This window comes from Cucumis sativus, chromosome 3 (assembly GCF_000004075.3).
Source record: "Cucumis sativus cultivar 9930 chromosome 3, Cucumber_9930_V3, whole genome shotgun sequence".
Classification (NCBI taxonomy): Eukaryota; Viridiplantae; Streptophyta; class Magnoliopsida; order Cucurbitales; family Cucurbitaceae; genus Cucumis; species Cucumis sativus.
In genome coordinates this window covers 6,791,242-6,808,909 of record NC_026657.2, presented here as the reverse complement: position 1 = coordinate 6,808,909, position 17,668 = coordinate 6,791,242, and the positions used below count along the sequence as shown (strand labels likewise).

Below are 17,668 nucleotides of genomic sequence, written 5' to 3'. Positions count from 1 at the left end.
TCGCAGGAGATGAAACTATATATTTGGAGTAAAAGTTGGTAGCGATAATGGCTTTCAACTGTGAACATATATATATATATGAATTATGATAATAATGGGGTGTCCTCAAAAGGGTGTTTATAAGTTATTGAAAAAAATTGAATTATGAGTTGGAATTTGGTGTTGATTTTGAAGACGATTGAAGTCTCTGTTTAGAAAGCAGCAAGGAATTTTGCTTTTTAATGGCTAATGATCTCTTACTACAAAAGATTACTTAGTAATGCTTTTGTTTCTGTCGGGAAGAAAATGTAAGATTCTTTTTTCTTTCCTTTTTTCTAATTTTCTGAAAAGAGAAATCCCATGGGAAAAGAATTTGAATATTGATGAGAAGACTTGTAGTTGACTGTGCTTGATAGGAGAGTGAGGTATGAATATATTTTTGAGAACATTCAACAAGCTTTCTACTTTGGTTACTTCTTCTTAGATTTTCAAAATTTGTATAGTTGAATTCCATTGATAGGTGGATACAAATCGGATAATAAACCATCAATTATTCTTTCTATGCGTTGCATACTAAAGTTTTTTCATCTCTTTGTGTTGTTCCTCTCATATTAGAGGATTGCTTTCATTTTAATATATGATTTGTAAATCTTGATCTTAACCCTATCACATTTGATTGTTTATTTATTTAGTTATTGACGAAAGTGGATATTAATTAACTTAAAATAGTTATGAAATGAAACTTTGACTAACAATTTAAAACTAAAGATAGAAAGATCGAAGTGTGTAAACTGAAATAATTTAAGGATCAAATTGAAATAAACCATGAATCTCAAAGATAAGTAAGTAAGTTACATTTTGAAACAAACGATAAATTGTGACTGATTAAATACAAGTACATCGATTATTGTATAAGAAAATTCCAACTTTATTATATTGATTACATCCAAAATCTGACGCAATACAAGTCCATGATGGAGAAATTTTGACCAAAGAAAAGTTTGGGTCAATGAGCCTAAACTCGTGTATAAAGCCTAAGAAAGTTATGTATTTAAATAGAGTACTTGTTGACGAAAAAATTTGATAACAAGGAATTTGAACTTCGAAACTTAAAAGTTGAATACGTTAAACTTCTTTTTGAACGTAGAAGATTTTAACTCAAATAGATATTAAATTCACATATTCTCTAACGATGAGGAGCTACAAGTTTTAAACTTTGTATGAGATAAAACATATTGTACTTAATTGTTTTTTTAAAATATGATATTCAAATCGATACGAAAAATTTACCCATTTAATTTTCTTAAAAAATTATCGTGTGAACAGATTAACATGTTCGATGAGACCTCTTCGTGATCGGGATTTAAATTGAAACGATGGGTGCACATTTTGAAAAATAGATACGAGAAGGGAATTTCTTTCTCACTTCAAAAATAATTTCCCGGGGCCGGTCTAAGGACCCATTCATTGACGAAGTCTCAATTTCAATACTTTCTCGAACCGCTTTCGGTCGGACCGGTAAATTAGCTATAAAAAGCACGACGTCTCTTGCTCAGACTCGACACTACCATTTACTACCAAATCGGAGAAAGAAAATGTTGATGAAAGCCATGGGCGTCACTGCGAAGTGCGAAGTTGCCGCCGATTATGGCTCATGGCCGCTCATCACCATTCGAGCACCGTGACCCTCAGCCGTCAATGCGTTGCTCCTCGGCTCCCTCAAAGCACACTATCTCGAGATATATCTAAAATGTCGTTGTCTCCGGTATGATTTTCTTTGCTTCGTCCTCTGTTTGGATTGGAGTTTTAACTGTATGCAATCGCCAAGCCCTTGAATTAGGGTTTCGAGCTATCCGAATGTCGTTTGTTCGTCTTACTTGGCTACTTGTTTTATTTATTTTATCATAGCAGAAAGTGAGCTCTCATTCTCCCTTTTCTGTCGTTAAAGGTGCACTAGATGGTAGTGGGCCGGTGCTTACTAGGAACTACGGTGAAGAAGCAGTTAAGGTTTAGGAAATGCCATTTGCCATTGTTATTCTGGGAGGTGGAGGAGACGATGAAATTAGTTGGTAATGTACATTTTCTTTGTGTGTTATATCCCGATGCATTACGTATCCATTCCGTTTCCATGAGAATCTAAGTCGAACCCTAGGGGTTTCACGTTGTTCTGCTCGGATTTAATGGTTTCGTGTTCAAGTAAGTTTAATGTCTTTTGATTGTTATAGTTTCTCAGGCTGTACAGCATAGGATACTGTCTTTAAGTAATTTGACGTCAATTATAGTCAATTACATTGATGTCTGCTTTCTCACATTGCAGCTTAAACTGAACAAGAAAAACCCAACCCATTTGGTAATGTACTTTTCTGAGTTGTTGGTTTGGTTGGCAGGTAAAAAGACTTCTGTTATTTTTTCTCAAATGCTCATAGTTTATTGGGTAATGAGCTTATCAATGTATTCTGCACTAATTGAATTGTTGCGGTTGATTGAATCCTTCATATCATGTTGTTCCACTGGCTAGAGATACTTGCATCCAGCTCCTACATATTTTCAGATTCTTAGAAGTTAATACGCTGTGGTTGTAATTCTTTTTGTGGCTTTCTTGAATGTTTGGCCTTTGTTTTTGTATGGTCTGGTTCTGTAGTCTTTTGATTTTATTTTCATGAAAGCCATCTTTTATTTTTGACGAAAATGAAAGCCATCTTTTATTAAAATGTATTTGAAAATGCTTTTGTTCATCATAATTGTCCTGGTGTCCAAGTGTCACGATGTCAGTTTTAGTTGGTTTAAAATGTCATTTGTGGCACTTGTCCAATTTAGTTTCCATGCATTCAAACATCTAAACGTAGCATCTATAACTTTTTCAAAGAAATTAGTCTAATTCACGTTTTATTTTTTCTAGAATGAAAATTAAGATTCATTAGAAAACAGTGATGGTGTAAACTACCAAAGGATTTTGAATGAATATCATTCTGCCTCCCAAAGGGAGGGTAGAGCTTTATTTATAGAAGATTTAATATAAAGTTAGTGACTAAGTAACTAGCTGGTTACTAACTGAATTGTTTACACCAACTGAAGTCACGTTGAGATTTCAAAGTACATAGATTAAAATTCAACGTGTGAAATTATTTTAGCCCTTTTCTTTTCATATCGTATATGCCCATTTCTATGAACCGAGTGGAATTGTGATATTTTCTGACTTTATGATCTCCATATACTGTTAATGCAGGAATATGTCATTAGAAACTTACGCTTCTTTTTCTCTGGATGACAGAGATTTAGTTGAGAAAATGCGAGACATTTAAAAGAGTCTCTCTTTCCATTCTTCAAGCACGCCATGATGTGAAAGAAGACCAAAATTTTATTTGGTCGTTCACTGTTCAGACCAGTTGAATCATTTATCAAGGAGCACAAGAACACTCCACATAATCGTCCTAATCAGTTAGGTGTAGCAGGTAACGGTTTGGTTCATTTTAATTATGCAGTTGTGTTCTCCTGCATGTGATGATTTGTTTCTCCATGTTACGCCATGTTTTTTTGTTTTCTAAAGGTCATTGGTATTGGATCAATCGGACCAATACAAATATATTTACTTAAATCAATTACTATATATCTGCAGCATCATTTTTTAAGCTTCTGTTTCAATTTTCTTTTGTTTTTATTATGAGCACTAGAATACTATAATTAATTACTATCAAAACATGTGGAGAATTGATATGTCACATGTTGCTGTCAACGAATACGGTACTGCATTATTTTACGTGTTAAAAGATGCAAAGCTATTAAACTTGAGGTCTTAATCATCATTCTTTTATTGATCAGATTGGAATTGGTGGAACTCATGTCGACGTGGAGAATTTTTCTTCTTCTTATAACCAAAATTCTCATCACCACAGTTCTTATCCATATTTTCCTACTAAATTTGTCTCTCAAATTTTTTTTCTTAAAACATCAATTTGAGAAGATAACTCCGAAACTTAAATGAGGATTGAAATTCATTTTATGGGTTTATTACAAATTGTATACACACATTGAAATCTTTTGTACGTAAGAGCTTTTAATCTTAAAATGAATAACATTTGAAGAAACTTGTCCTTTTCATTTATCAGGTAAAGAAAACAAGTGGAAATAAGGGATGAAAACAGGTGCATATTTCTTAAATAAGCTTATGGAGGCCGTTCCAGGTTCATACTGCATTCCCCTTTTGTTTTATTTTTTAAGCTCTGTTTTACAATCTTGAGTATAATGCATTTTCTCTTTTTTTAAAATTTTCCTTTTCTCCTTATATTTCTCACTTTCACTTTTCTTCCCACTCGTTTTTAGGGAAAAGCAGAAGTTTAATTCCTATAAACCAGACAATAAATCATAAAAAAAATTCAACTAAAAGAACACTTGAACGGTTTCAAATAAATGTCCAAAATCAACCAACCAACACTCGAACCTAACATATAAAATCAGTAGCTAAGAACTCTTGGAATGTATCAAATAAATGCCCAAATCCATCTAATTGTGCGTTCAACGCGAGTATTAAAGAAAAAAAAGGTATAAATTAAGAAATGTCCAGTTACAGACCTAAATTTTACAAATGTCTCGTGTCTCTAAATTTACGAAAATTGTCCGAATTAATCCCATTGGAAGCTTAAACTCTGTAAATTTACCACTCAGCCTACAAGTATATAATTTATCTTAATAAATTAAAAAAAATCTGAAAAGAAAAGAGACAAATGCAGGTGAGTTGGAACTTTGACTAACGTAAGTATGGGTCAATCGGAGTTGATTTTGGTTCAAAGTGTCAACGATTAGATTTTTCTTTTGTATAAAATTACAACAAATGTTAGAAAGGGCAGTAACATAAGTAAAAAAAAAAAAAAAAAGGCTCACAGCAGCTGCAGCACAAGGTACAAAAAAGTGTGGTCATTGTGAATAAAGAAAGAAAAGAAGAAAGTTGATATCGTGCATAGCTCAACGGATAAAGAAATCATTGTCATCTAAAAGATCAATGTTTTGATCCTCATCAGAATGAAGAGTTGCATTTAAATTAACTATTTAATACCGAAAAATGTGTTTCTTAAGTTAAAAAAATTGTTATTAACTGCACTAAGATCAATAATGGTTTAATTTTAACAAAAAAGTTGTTAACCTTTGAGTTAAGGAATTTTCTAGAATTATCAAAATTAACTGTGGATATCGTTGTGTGATAGGAACAGTGGAAAAAGTTAGATGGTAGAATTAATGATTTAGTAGCAAACAATTAAGATTTAAGAGATTTGAACTTCACAACAACTTGTTCAACTAAAGGGAAGGAGTGAAAAATGTTACGGTGATCCACTTGGCAAAATCTATTTTTTTCTAATTTTCTACTGGTAAATCAAATAGGGACAAGGGTGGACACATAATGCCAGTAAACAATGATTAATATAAAAATCACTCCTGATACCTTCAGCTTTTAATAAAGGTACCTGATAAAAGTGAAAACGAGATAGAAGAACAAAGATTAACTAAAATGTGGAAGCTGGAGGAGTTGGAATAAAATTTCTAATATGTTTGTTTACAAGAACTTGAGATGAGATATAATGTAAATGTTTTTTTCAAGAAAACTAAATTAAAAAAGACAGTAGAAGAATAATGTAGATCATTTATTTTCCTGCTAGGAGTTTCGTAATTCTGATGTGATTAAGGTGTGAAATTTCAAGGTCTAAAAGAATTTCCCTATATATTATAAATGAAAATTGAGCCATCATTTTTAAACCTACTTTCTCTTTAAGATAGGAGGTTCTTACTTTTTATGTAGCTATGTGAATTGAGCCTTTGCATGTGCCTTTGAAAAATGTGACAACTCAACACTTTTGTGGGGAGGCCTCATTGCAATTTATGGCTCTAAATGAACTCCAGATCTTTATGACCTTATGCTCTTCACGAAATAATCATAAATGAAATCATTTGAAAATTCAGGAAAACTAGACGTTCTCTCTCATAAGTTCTCTCACACAATCACAAGAAAACGACATGGACTTTACACACTGCACTGCACGTACCATATCAATTAATTAATAGTTATGATCATCGATTAATCAGAGTTGATTTTTCGACCTAACTGCCACCGAATCAACTATGGTCGGTTTAGTAAGTGTTCAAACCAACCTTGACATTTGATGAGTATACATCGGTCGGTTGAGTTGGTTTAACTCTTTGAGATATTTTTTGAAATTTCTAGATTTGGAACTTTTCAAACCCACCCAAACCTATCCCTCTAGTTCTCCTGCCGATCGACTTCGGTTTGATCGATCGGCTCGATTTTTCGATCTATCATGCTCATCCCTACTAATTAAAGATTTTGTTTGTTGGTTTTCTATTTTATAATATAAATTGAAGCTAGTGTGCCTATGACTTTTACCTTCCATCTTAGATAATGGCAATGCAAATTGATCATATAGAGAAATTAACTTTATGGTCCATATGTTTCAATTTTAATTTTATATGATGGCAATGCCATCTGGTCCTAAAAGATTTGAACTTTCTTCATGTATTGAAGAGCTGCCAAAGTATTTGCAAAGCCACGGCCAAGTGTACATATGGATTTTTAGAGAATGGAGACCCCCCCCCCCAAAAGAAAAAAAAAAAAAAAAAAAAACAAAAACAAAAAAGAAAGGAAAAGCCTCTGGCACCCTCTCCAAATTTTATTTATTTTGGTCCAAAGACTTCTTTCAGGTTCTTTATATCCTCTCCAAAAGCTTTAATCATGTGCACTACATTCATAAAGTTCTGCATACACGAAACTGATTAATTTCCTCTTTTCTTTATTTGCACCATAATTATAGTCAAATTCAATACTAAAGTCATCTCCCTTCAATAAAAAAATGGATGGTTCTCAATTGATGTGAAGGTACACTTGACTAGATTGTATTAGGTGAATCTATGTCCAAAATGAATAATACCTTACTAACCATTATAATCATATAGAAGAGCCTCATTCTATTCAATAATGATAAATAATGACTAATCAACACAAAAACTTTAAGCTGTTGGGTTACAAAACACTTGCGATCTAATTGTACCAGCATTTATAAATGATGACTAATTTTTTTCTTTTCTTTTCGGTGCCTTGTGATTAAGTTCTAGAAGAATATTGCATTGTAGTGTATTTTGAGCTTTAAAAATTAATTCCCTTGTATTCTTGAAACTATAGAAGAAAGTCCTCCACTTGGCTTGCCATAGATATTTCCTTTTAGTTTTGAAGAGAAGGATCAGGAGCCTTTTTCTTTTGCCCCTTTTTATACAGCTTTCTTGCATAAAGGATAGGACCCAGAAAGGTGAGAGACATTTTGAAGAAAAGCAAGCAAGCAATGGGTGGGGTTTTGGGCTTTCCAAGCAAACTAGGAAAACCACTGTTTTTCATTTCATTCTTCTGCTGCTCTATTTTACCAATTTCTTGCAACCTCAAGTAGTACTTATTCCTTTTTCTTCTTATCCCTTAATTTCTTCATGTCGTTTATCTTTTTTTATTTTATCTTTTATTGTTTCGCAATTGAAGTTTAGGACATGAAATATCATAGAAAATACCATTAAAAAAACTCCCACCCCTTGACAAGTGGCATATATAATTTAAAAGGAAAAGAAAGTAATAGCAGACCGTAGGAGAAAATCAAGGAGATCAGGACCGCAAACCCATGTGGAATCAAAAGTCTACAACTTTCGTTCTGTTGTGGCTGTAAAATTTTCTTTGTAAAAAACTTATTAATTAGGGGCCATGGGAGAAAATGAAGAAAAGGACCCCGAACACAATTATTTAAATTCGATCCGACAACGATTCTGATACTCAAACTTCAACTAAAGTTGGTGTGATTGTCAAATTTACCCACTTCAAACTATAGGAATGATCTTAAAACATCAAGATAATAAGAAAGACCAACTACAAATCTATATTCATTCTCAGTTAACTATTCATACTACTAAATTTATAGTAACTCTTTGGTTTAAGTTTTGTACGGTCATTTTCTCTCCTTGATGTCGGTTTTCACCTATGTAATCATGAAATGGCGTTGCTCTATGCTCTGGAAAATAACCTAGTGATAAAACAACAATTCTCAGAAATAAGTCTTATTAGATATGTGTGATTTGTTAGGCCCCATTGCCCTTTTACAGAGTCGTCTTCACCACTTAAATCTTCCCCTTTCTCTTGTATATATATTGCACACTAGCTCCACTTTTCGTATCACTTCAAAAAAATTTGAGGTTTTGCACAAATTTCTGAGGCGCCCACACTTTCTAATTTAATTTGCTTCCTATTTTGTTAAAATATAATATAACTTTTCTATCTCTCTCAGAGCCATGTTCAACTGGGTTCACACGAAGTTCCACTACAACCCTCTTAAAGGTTTGATTTTTAACCATTATTACTTACAAGTTACAATTATGCCTTCAAATCCATATAGAAATTAATGATATTGTCTAGTTTTTAGAAGTGGATTGTATTGAACTTTGACAGTAGGTGATCATTCGTCGGTTTATATGGAGGGAAACTGACAACGTATTGATTTTGGTCGGTTTTTTTGTAACGTGTTAATTAAATCGACCACCGACCATATTTTTAATTAAACCAATCATCGGGTCTTTGGTTCGGATTGGTTTTTCAGGTGACAATATTCACCCTATTTGAAAGTGTATTAAAGTAGAGTACTCCGAATAGTTCTAAGTTAAAAGTTTTAATATTTTCGTTCAATCAAGTTGTTATTTTGCTAACAGTTAGAGGTGGTTAAATTTCACTCTCTAATTATATTAGCTTAAACATTTATAATCACACAGATGGAAATACGTCAAGAAAGAAGGGCGAATCTATCACGAAGGAGGCAAAAACACAAGGATTATTAGCAGAACAAGTCGATGAATTTGTTGATGATTGGAGGATCAACAATGGCCGCCGTCTTACCATTTTCTTTATGGGATTTGAGAAGTCATCAAAAACCAAAACTTATTTCAATTTGAGGAAGGAGGGAAAGAGAGATAATGGAGATATTATTATTGTTGATAATGCTGAGGACGAGGATGATGATGAGTTGATCCCATTAATGTCGACCACATTTCAGAACAACTTTGACGATAGTAATGGTGAATTTTGTACGGAATTCGAGAAGTCTCAAGTAGTCTTGGCTATTCAACGACATGTCGCTCAAAGAATCCGCCAGAGAGTCACGCTGGCGGACCTGCTTTGTTGGTTTTAAAACAAATGATCCGTAAAATCTCACGCACTCTTCTTGAAGAAAACAAAGATAAATACTTTGTAAGATATATTGCCAAGAGGGAGAGAATGTAACAACAAGTGAAAACTACATAAGTTGCAGAAGAAAAAATAAGTTGAGGTATACAAGAGATTGCATCTAAGATCCAATGAAAAAAAACAACTAAACTAACAGCGCTTTTTAAACTTTTCAGGTAACATAATTTATATAAATCGAGTTTATGAGTTCCTTGTTAGACCAGGTCTATGAGTTTCTTTCCATAACGTGGCATTAGGGGTGGAACTTGGTGCCATTTGGTGGAAAATGTGGACGGGGATTTTTCTACTTATTTTTCACTTTGTAATTTTTTTTAAACAACAATGTCATTTTTAGAATGAACTCATACTAGAAGAAAGAAATCTTATATTGGGTAGTTGTTTTAAATAAAAATATTTAATTGAGTAAATATGAATATATTTTGAAAATTGAATAGTAATCCGTTAATTTAAAATCAAAATATAGCTAATAGGGAAGATGATGAAGAGAAAGATTCATGCAAAGGTGCACAACGAGCAGCTGCTTGATCCAACCTTTCTTAGTATTCTTCCAGGTATACTTTTAATCATAAAGCTTAAATCATCATTTTGCATTGGAATTTGTTCACTTTTAATCTATCTAACTTCATAGTTTTTCTTTTCTACCCTTAGTAAAGTACTGATTTCAAGGTTTATTGAGAGTAGTTTCAAATTATTAAAAAGATATTTCTTTCACACAATGTTACGATTTTTTTAGAATTTTAAAGAATAGTTAATAGATATTTTTTCATAGATTAACAATTGTGAAGTTGAGAGAAATTAACTAACCTTAAACTATTTTAATGAACAGCAAGATTGACATTTTTCTTTAGTCTTTGTTTTTGTTTCTTTGAAGAAATAACCATAGACTAATTATCAAAATATATAGATTGGATGTAAAGCACAAGAAATATTTTGATTTTCTAAATATGATGAATATAAATCTTACAAAAAGAACCATAATTTATTACTTCACTTTATTATAGTCTCATCTCATGCATCTGACTGATAATAAATTCAAAATAATGTCAGTTTGCTGCACTTCCCATTAATGCAATGACAGAGAGTGGAAAGTTTTATATATATAATGTAATCTAACAAGTTATAAAGGTTTAGTACTTTCTTGCTTTACCACCCTAAAGCTATGTTAGGTTTAATTAATTGAAAATGTGATAGGAGAAACTTCACTATACAGATCAAACAATGAAATTTTATTCAATAAAATTTCTATTTGGTTTTCCACTTTCTATCATTGTTCTTAAAATTAAAGACTATAATAATAATAAATAAAAAAATTAGCTGTGTATTTGGTTGCAGCTGCTTGTGCTTGAGATTCATCATTTGGCAGCAATGGAATTTGCTAAAACTGTGGTTGAATTTTATATTCTAATTTTCAAGAATGTAGATGTGATATATGTGAAAGCCATGTCTTCTCTTTTCTTAAGCTTTGATGTAACATTATGGGTTTTCTTTTTCTTGATTTGATGAAAGTTTGGTGGTACCCAAATTGAATGGATTACCTTATTCAAATTGGACTTCAAATACGTAATTACTCTCTCCTATGTCAACTTGCATTCAATTTAAATCCTCTTTTTACGACTCCTTCATCTAACCATCTAACCTTCCATTGTAGTTTACTTACAAAACTAATGTTGGAGTTGGTGAAATTAAATTTTAACTTTATTATGTTATTTATCTAAATAGTTCAAAGTTCCAAGCGTTCTATCAATTTTAAACTCCAAACTTCAATTTAAATCATGAACATCTTTTATTGTATAAATTTGCACATCTTTTTTGTTTGTATAAGCATCATGTGAGACTTAAGATTTTATTAATTAAACTCCAAAACAGTATTCAAATTCAGGTTATAAAGTTATTATAAACACTATATGTCATCTAAATTCGAGTATAGTTTTGGATTAATTACTTCCTTTGTTCGGTCAATATCCAAATTTCATTACTCTCCTACTTATCATCTATTTCTTTTTCTAACATTCACCCATGAGAAGTGTTGTAGTTGAAATATATTAAAATATAAGAGACTAATTCTAAACTTTTCTAACAGTGAAGATTAAATTGCTAATTAGCATCAGAACTTAAGGAAATAATTGCATATACAATCCATATAATTTATATTAAAATAGTAGATTGACTTTAAATTTTAAATAAACAAACCATGTGATACATAGCATACATACATACATATATATATATATATATATATATATATATACACTACACACGTCTACTGTCTTTTTATAGATCAATCCATTAATTAAATTAAAAATAAGCTTTCAAGAGACAGTAATTTTTAGTTCTTTTTAACTTTTAGAAAAATATTCATCAAAATTAAAAGAGAGCTTATGAAAATATTGGATTCTAATTAGCTTACTGACCTATAACTAAGTAAAATCTTCCATTTATCAATTCGTAATAAAAATTGATATAATGGTAAAATATTATACTTATTACCATGTAGGTTTTCATTAGAGTGGGGAAGGGCTAATAATTAAGCATAAAGACAATTAAATAGATTGGTAAATATATGTTATTTCATTAAATACTAACTACCAAATATATGTTTTGGTATTTTACAATCTACCCTCTTACCTTTAAATCATTTTTTAATTATACCATTTAACACCTAAAATGTGAAATATTATGAAAAAAAATTAAAATATTTACCAAAATGAAAATATGGATTTACGTCTTAATTTTGTTTTTGAAAATATGAAAAAATTGGAAAGAAATGTAATAGAAAAAGAAAAAACGTTGAAATGAAGAATCACGTGGGGATGGGAAAATAAAGGAAGATTTGGGGGGGAGTTTGTAAAAGAGAGGGAAAACAAGGACTGAAATGAAATAGTTTGTAACAACAAATTCATCTGAGTTGTCTTCAAGCGTAACCTGCCAAATAAGAGTCGCAAGAAATGGCTTGGCCGGTGGTGCTTCTAGTCAAATATAGAAGACAACATACCTTGCTCATTTGATTTTCTCCTTTCTTCATTTTCTTTCAAACTTTAATCTGTAAGAAACCCATCTTCTGTATTTTCAATCAGTTTTGAATTGGAGCTTCATTTTTGTTTGCACTTGATTGTTGCAGTAATGGCTTCGGATCCTAAGCTTTTCGTCTTCGATGAAGTGGCTAAACATAATCACCAGGCGGATTGTTGGCTTATAATCTCTGGAAAGGTCTGATATATTTTGTTTTTCTGGTATTTTGTGAAATTATATGTTTACAACTCAATCGTACTTCCCCATTGGAACAGTAGACTCATATGAGACCAGATTGAGGTATGGCAGATTAAGTTTCTTTGTTTCTTCTACCCATCTTCACAAACTGATAGACTGGGTATTCGGTTTAAACACTACTTTGACCGAATTTTTAACTTTGATTAAAGTGTCAGTTTCTCGAAAGTACAGGAACTAAGTAAAATACATCTTTACTGCATGGCATTTGATGCTCAAGAAACTTGTAGAGGTTGAGATACAGGACACTGATCTTTGTATAATGGAAACTAAATGCACAGAAAAGCTGTTGTTTAGCACTAGAGGAAAAATTTGGGCTTCCAAATTATTGAGTTTAGCTACTTAGTATGTGTAGGATTCGAAACTCTTAATTTTTATTACCCACAGAGTCTATCTCTGAAGGTCTAGGTGAGCAGAGACTAAGAGTAATACTTGAAGAGTACATCTCAGAACTTCGACTAACATATTCTATGTAGAATATTGAAATGCTTTTATGGATTGTCGGGATGCCTGTTTAATGCAACAAGTCTCTCGGTCTCCCTTTTATACGTCTAAGTTTCAAGCATGGAACTTGGGAATGGAAGATACATTGTAAGCCATGACAACATATCACTAGAGAGTGGAATGAAATTACAGCTTCTGAAATTGTTTCTGCTGTTGTTATATCAGTACTCGTCTACCAGATATGCATATAATCAGACCTTTCTAACTTGACTGTCCAAATTTATATAGATATTTTCCTTATTTATTCGTATTGTCATTCTGTTTCACTGCTTTGTCCCTGTGCATTTCCCATGATAGGTTTATGATGTCACTCCTTTTCTGGAAGATCATCCAGGAGGTGATGAAGTCTTATTATTAGCTACTGGTAAGTTTTTGGGTCAACATGTTTTCTCCAAATTGACTACTTGTCACTGTATTTCAAGACATCCAACAAAGATGATTGCATCAAGTTATGAATGATTGGAAAAACAATTTTAAATCTGTGCAGAGAAAGATGCAACTGAAGACTTTGAGACTGTGAGTCACAGTTTAGATGCAACAGAGGAAATGGAAAAATATTATATTGGCAATATTGACATGTCTACGATTCCAAAGCCGGCTGATCATCGGCCACCTGCATCCAAATCAGAATCGGCAGCAACCGAAGCAGCAACAGAAAAAACATCGTCGGCTCAATCTTCAGGATCTTTGATAAAAGTGTTGCAAGTTTTGATTCCTTTGTTGATTATAGGTGTTGCATTTTATCTGCAATACTATGGCAAAAAGCAGTGATCGACATTCTCAAATCATGGATGCCTTGAGTTTTGCAATAAGCCAGACATCTCCTCATCACATTCTGTTGAACACACTCTTATCTAGGTTTCTCTGCCCTTTTGACTCTTGCTAATTTGTGAGTAGAGAATTTTCATTTGTTTCTTGTTTCATAATCCTGCTTTACTCTGTCTTTTGTTTTACAATATTCAAGTTTCTGTGCTGATTTAACACACCAGATATATCAGGTTGAAGGTAGATGAAATACTGGATTGTCTAAATTTGGTCCTTTCCCACTTGCCAACCCTTCTTCATGGAATTATAGTAGGTGTGTTTTAATTTTAATTACACAAATGAGAATGACAAGCATCGTTACTGATTGGGAAAGGATTAGAGATATCGAAAATTGATCTGGTTGAAATGATATTGTTTTCTTTTCTAGTTCAATCATTGCAAGGGTGAAAATTTGAAAGCGTATTCTCTGCTATGCATAGATTGACATTTCATTTCATTTAAATGAACAATCTAAAATTTTTATTCAGCTTTATAAATTAGGTAGAGTTTAGTGCATAAAAACAACATTTCCATCTCTTCTTCTAGACTTAATGGTGCAGCATATGTACGCTTTAGAGTTTAAGACAATTTGGAAGAAACTTTTTATACTGATAGGACTTAATCACGCCAAGTGAAACAATTGAACTGGCTTATATTAACCAGCCCGATCCAAGAGTAAACAAGATAGGTCTAGAAATTTAAACAACCTCCAAGTGCACATTCTCATTACCGGAGCAATATCACCACCAAGTTGGCAATGTCTTTGGTTAACATCTGCAAGATTTGGCTGGTTAAAGCACCAATGGTTGATTTCCATAAAATTACTCAATGTACATTCAAGTAGAATTTGAAGTTAACAGAATCCTATGGACATGCGTAAATGTAACTCCGGAAACTGAAGGGGCAGGGATGGATGAACTACAAGAAGATTAAAGTTACTCATGAGAAGCAAAAGGTTAGTAATTCCAATGGACTTGGCCTTCATCTAAAATTTCCATCTACAACATACTATTTAAGCTTCATATGTCAGCAAACTGTTCATGGTGATATAACGATCCTGGACCGAGCAAAGGGCCAGTTGCCTGTGAAACCCCAAGAACTAGTCCATCAATGTAAATGGGAAGAAGAAATTTCCGCCATACACATCCAGTTGAGATTACATCTGGAGGTTGAACTATAGTTATTTGACCGTTATTCCTATGCAACATTCCGAATACAGATACAAAGCTGCCTTCTTGAACATATCTGCTAAAATTACATGGAATTAGCTTCTAAAATTATGGCCAAGCAAAGTCAAACAAATAGATCTTATCACGATAAGCGGAGTTACCCTTCTTCAAGTCGAAGTATTCGAGCTTCAGTAGAAATGTTTTTTTCTCTCAGCCATTTTCTCAAGGAAGGAGACAGAATCTTCCGATGTCTTGTAGTATTAACAAGCTTACTCTCAATAATAAGAGGAACCAGTTTACTACCGGGGCCGGCCCTTACCATAGCTCTAATACCAGTTTTTCTATCAGTTATGTAGAAGTCAGTGGAAAACCTCTGCCATGTTGAAATACGAGCACACGATATTAAAAATCTAAAATAACACCCATGTTTAAAACTAAAAGGTGCAATCTGTCTAGATTCCCAAATGTGAATAGACAGATATTCCTACATTAGATGTCGAAAAAGAAAAATGATATCAAGGGATATCATTGATGTATAGGATTAGCAATACAAGTTATGTTTTATAAGATTCTTGTTCTGTATTCTTTAGAATAATAAATATTGAATTTGATGGCTCAAAGAAAAAGGAAGAACAGTAGCAAACTAGTTTGAAAATCTTGTGCTAATCCTCCCAAATTTGATTCTTCAGATAAGAACTGTAGACCTATAAGGTCAATGAACAGAATGAATGTCAAGATAATGAATACAACTGGAGACATTTGACTCATAAAGAAAATTGGAGCTAAATGTCACTTCTTTCACTTCATGCAGTAGCTTCCAAACAACATAAAGTGACCGACTGAGTAAGGGAAAGAAAAGGTATGCAAAAAAGTTAAAATGTCAGGAAAAAAACAAAATCTCCATTGCTTTATAGGTGCAAAAGAACAATAAAAACAAAGAAATGATACGTTTCTTCGGAGTAGAATTTGCATACCTCACTGTATACTAACCTCCAACCACAGTAAGGCTGAGTTATCTTTTGAAAAATCATAGGCATTCCTCTATATTCATATAAAGAGGTTGATGCATAAACACACCCAGTAGCTTTTTCATAGGATGATTCCAGGGATACTGTTCCGCACGAAGCAAACTGAATATAAAAAAGCAGTAAACATAAATCCTCAAACATACCTGGAATGTATTTAAAAACAAAAATGAATAAAATCCTAAACAGGTAACATGAAGCCCGCATAGCAAGTACTTCCAAACACAAGAAACTACCACTCGGAACAATTTTTCTCCCTACGAAGTAGTAGGTCAATAACTAAAATTGAGTTCGAGATGACTTCTCGTGAAAATGCTCTAAAATATGACACTTCTCCCATGAACAATTTCATTGAAGAACCACCTCCAAAGAATTGTGTAAGTATTCTAAGACTTGCTAAATGACTTTTAAATATCTAATCAAACATTATAATTTTTTTTTTAAAAAAAAAAAGTGATTACAATCAGTTCAATACACTTTTCAGCCTTTCAAAAACTATTCCTAACTCAAAGTTTTGGGTTCTTAAAATATTAAAATGTCACAAGCATACATTTCACAGATGGGATAACACATTAAAAAACACAAGAAACAGCCTGCCTCATATCGTATTCAAAATGCAAACTCACATTGGGATAAGCAAACCTAGTTAGGATACCAAAGCATATTAACAATTATCAAGTCAACAAAACGAACAATAAGAAGAAGTCCTCTCAATATACACTTCAAAGCAGAATTTAGTAGCCTCTCATAGCAATAAACACAAAAAATATGCAGAAGCAAACCAAACCCATCAGTCATACCAATTGAAAAGAGCAAATACAACCCATGAAACTGAAAATGGTAAAGAAATTAGAGGGGAAAAAAAAAGGAAAAATGGGGATTGAAGAAAAAGGAAAAGAATACCCCTGAAATCTTAACGAGTTGACCCTCTTGAGCAAGTGTGAGGTCGGAGTCAGGAAGGGAGTGAAGAAATGAGAGTATGGCGGTTTTGGAGGAGAAGTTGAGGCTATTCCAGAGGGCAAAAGCAGAGAGGAAGATGGATAGAAAGAGAAGAGAAATGAAGAAGAAGGCGTTGTGAACGACAACGAGGACGAAAATGGAAACGGAAAAGCCCAAAATAAAAAGGGGAATGAGAATGTAAAGAGCGGGAGAAGGAATGGGGTTGCAGGCGCTGTAATGGTGGTAGTGTTTTTCAGTTGGAGCTTCAATGGAGGAGAGGTTGCTCATTACTCACTCCTCTATCTCTCTCTCTCTCTCACTGTAACCCACCGCTTTACTTGAAGTTGGTGCTACCATACTCAAACGGCTCCTTCTTTTCTTCTCCCTCTTTAAATTACCCTTTTTTGTCCCATCCTAAAGGATTTAAACTTTCAATCCAACCTCTCAATTTCATTAAACATCAAAATCATTACATATATTCATACTTTAGTGTTTGAATTAAACCTTTCTGATTAGAAAAGATTAGTTTTATATCAATACAGAGAGTTCGACTTAAATACTCTTATGATAAGAGTCCTATTCAATCAGTTTCGTCTTTATATGAAATACCAATTACGATAGATATAGATTGTATAGGCATTACTATTTGTACTTTTAAGACACTCGAGCGTAAATTGAAACCACCCTCTCTTTTTCGTTAAGAAGTGTTAGCT

The 17,668-nt window shown here is 32.8% G+C and overlaps 3 protein-coding genes across 8 annotated transcripts; 2 read left to right on the top strand and 1 right to left on the bottom strand.

The window, feature by feature from the left end:
• Positions 1 to 1,404: 1,404 nt before the first annotated feature.
• Positions 1,405 to 10,814, top strand: LOC105434808. Of its 6 annotated transcripts, XR_004215589.1 has the most exons (9): positions 1,418 to 1,744; positions 1,928 to 2,175; positions 2,297 to 2,366; positions 3,251 to 3,431; positions 4,086 to 4,160; positions 8,301 to 8,350; positions 8,779 to 9,405; positions 9,714 to 9,801; positions 10,583 to 10,814. XR_004215589.1 is itself a non-coding variant. In XM_011652360.2 (2 exons), the coding sequence occupies exons 1-2, from the start codon at positions 8,305 to 8,307 to the stop codon at positions 9,192 to 9,194; spliced, it is 462 nt and encodes a 153-aa protein (XP_011650662.1). In that variant the 5' UTR covers positions 7,293 to 8,304; the 3' UTR covers positions 9,195 to 9,617. The 6 variants fall into 6 exon arrangements, 1 of the variants encoding a protein (XP_011650662.1); XR_004215591.1 differs by lacking the exons at positions 9,714 to 9,801; positions 10,583 to 10,814 and adding an exon at positions 7,256 to 7,286 and having other exon boundaries at positions 1,405 to 1,744; positions 8,779 to 9,447; XR_004215590.1 differs by lacking the exons at positions 9,714 to 9,801; positions 10,583 to 10,814 and having other exon boundaries at positions 1,408 to 1,744; positions 1,891 to 2,175; positions 8,779 to 9,447.
• A 1,325-nt stretch (positions 10,815 to 12,139) lies between these two features.
• Positions 12,140 to 14,113, top strand: LOC101205000 (cytochrome b5). Its single transcript, XM_004133746.3, has 4 exons — positions 12,140 to 12,292; positions 12,369 to 12,457; positions 13,316 to 13,382; positions 13,506 to 14,113. Exons 2-4 carry the CDS (start codon positions 12,371 to 12,373, stop codon positions 13,787 to 13,789), a joined length of 438 nt encoding a protein of 145 aa, XP_004133794.1. The 5' UTR covers positions 12,140 to 12,292; positions 12,369 to 12,370; the 3' UTR covers positions 13,790 to 14,113.
• A 344-nt stretch (positions 14,114 to 14,457) lies between these two features.
• Positions 14,458 to 17,338, bottom strand: LOC101204754 (uncharacterized membrane protein At1g16860). Its single transcript, XM_004133745.3, has 4 exons — positions 16,920 to 17,338; positions 15,966 to 16,121; positions 15,153 to 15,364; positions 14,458 to 15,067 (listed from the first exon to the last, which is right to left on the bottom strand). Exons 1-4 carry the CDS (start codon positions 17,241 to 17,243, stop codon positions 14,842 to 14,844), a joined length of 918 nt encoding a protein of 305 aa, XP_004133793.1. The 5' UTR covers positions 17,244 to 17,338; the 3' UTR covers positions 14,458 to 14,841.
• Positions 17,339 to 17,668: the final 330 nt, after the last annotated feature.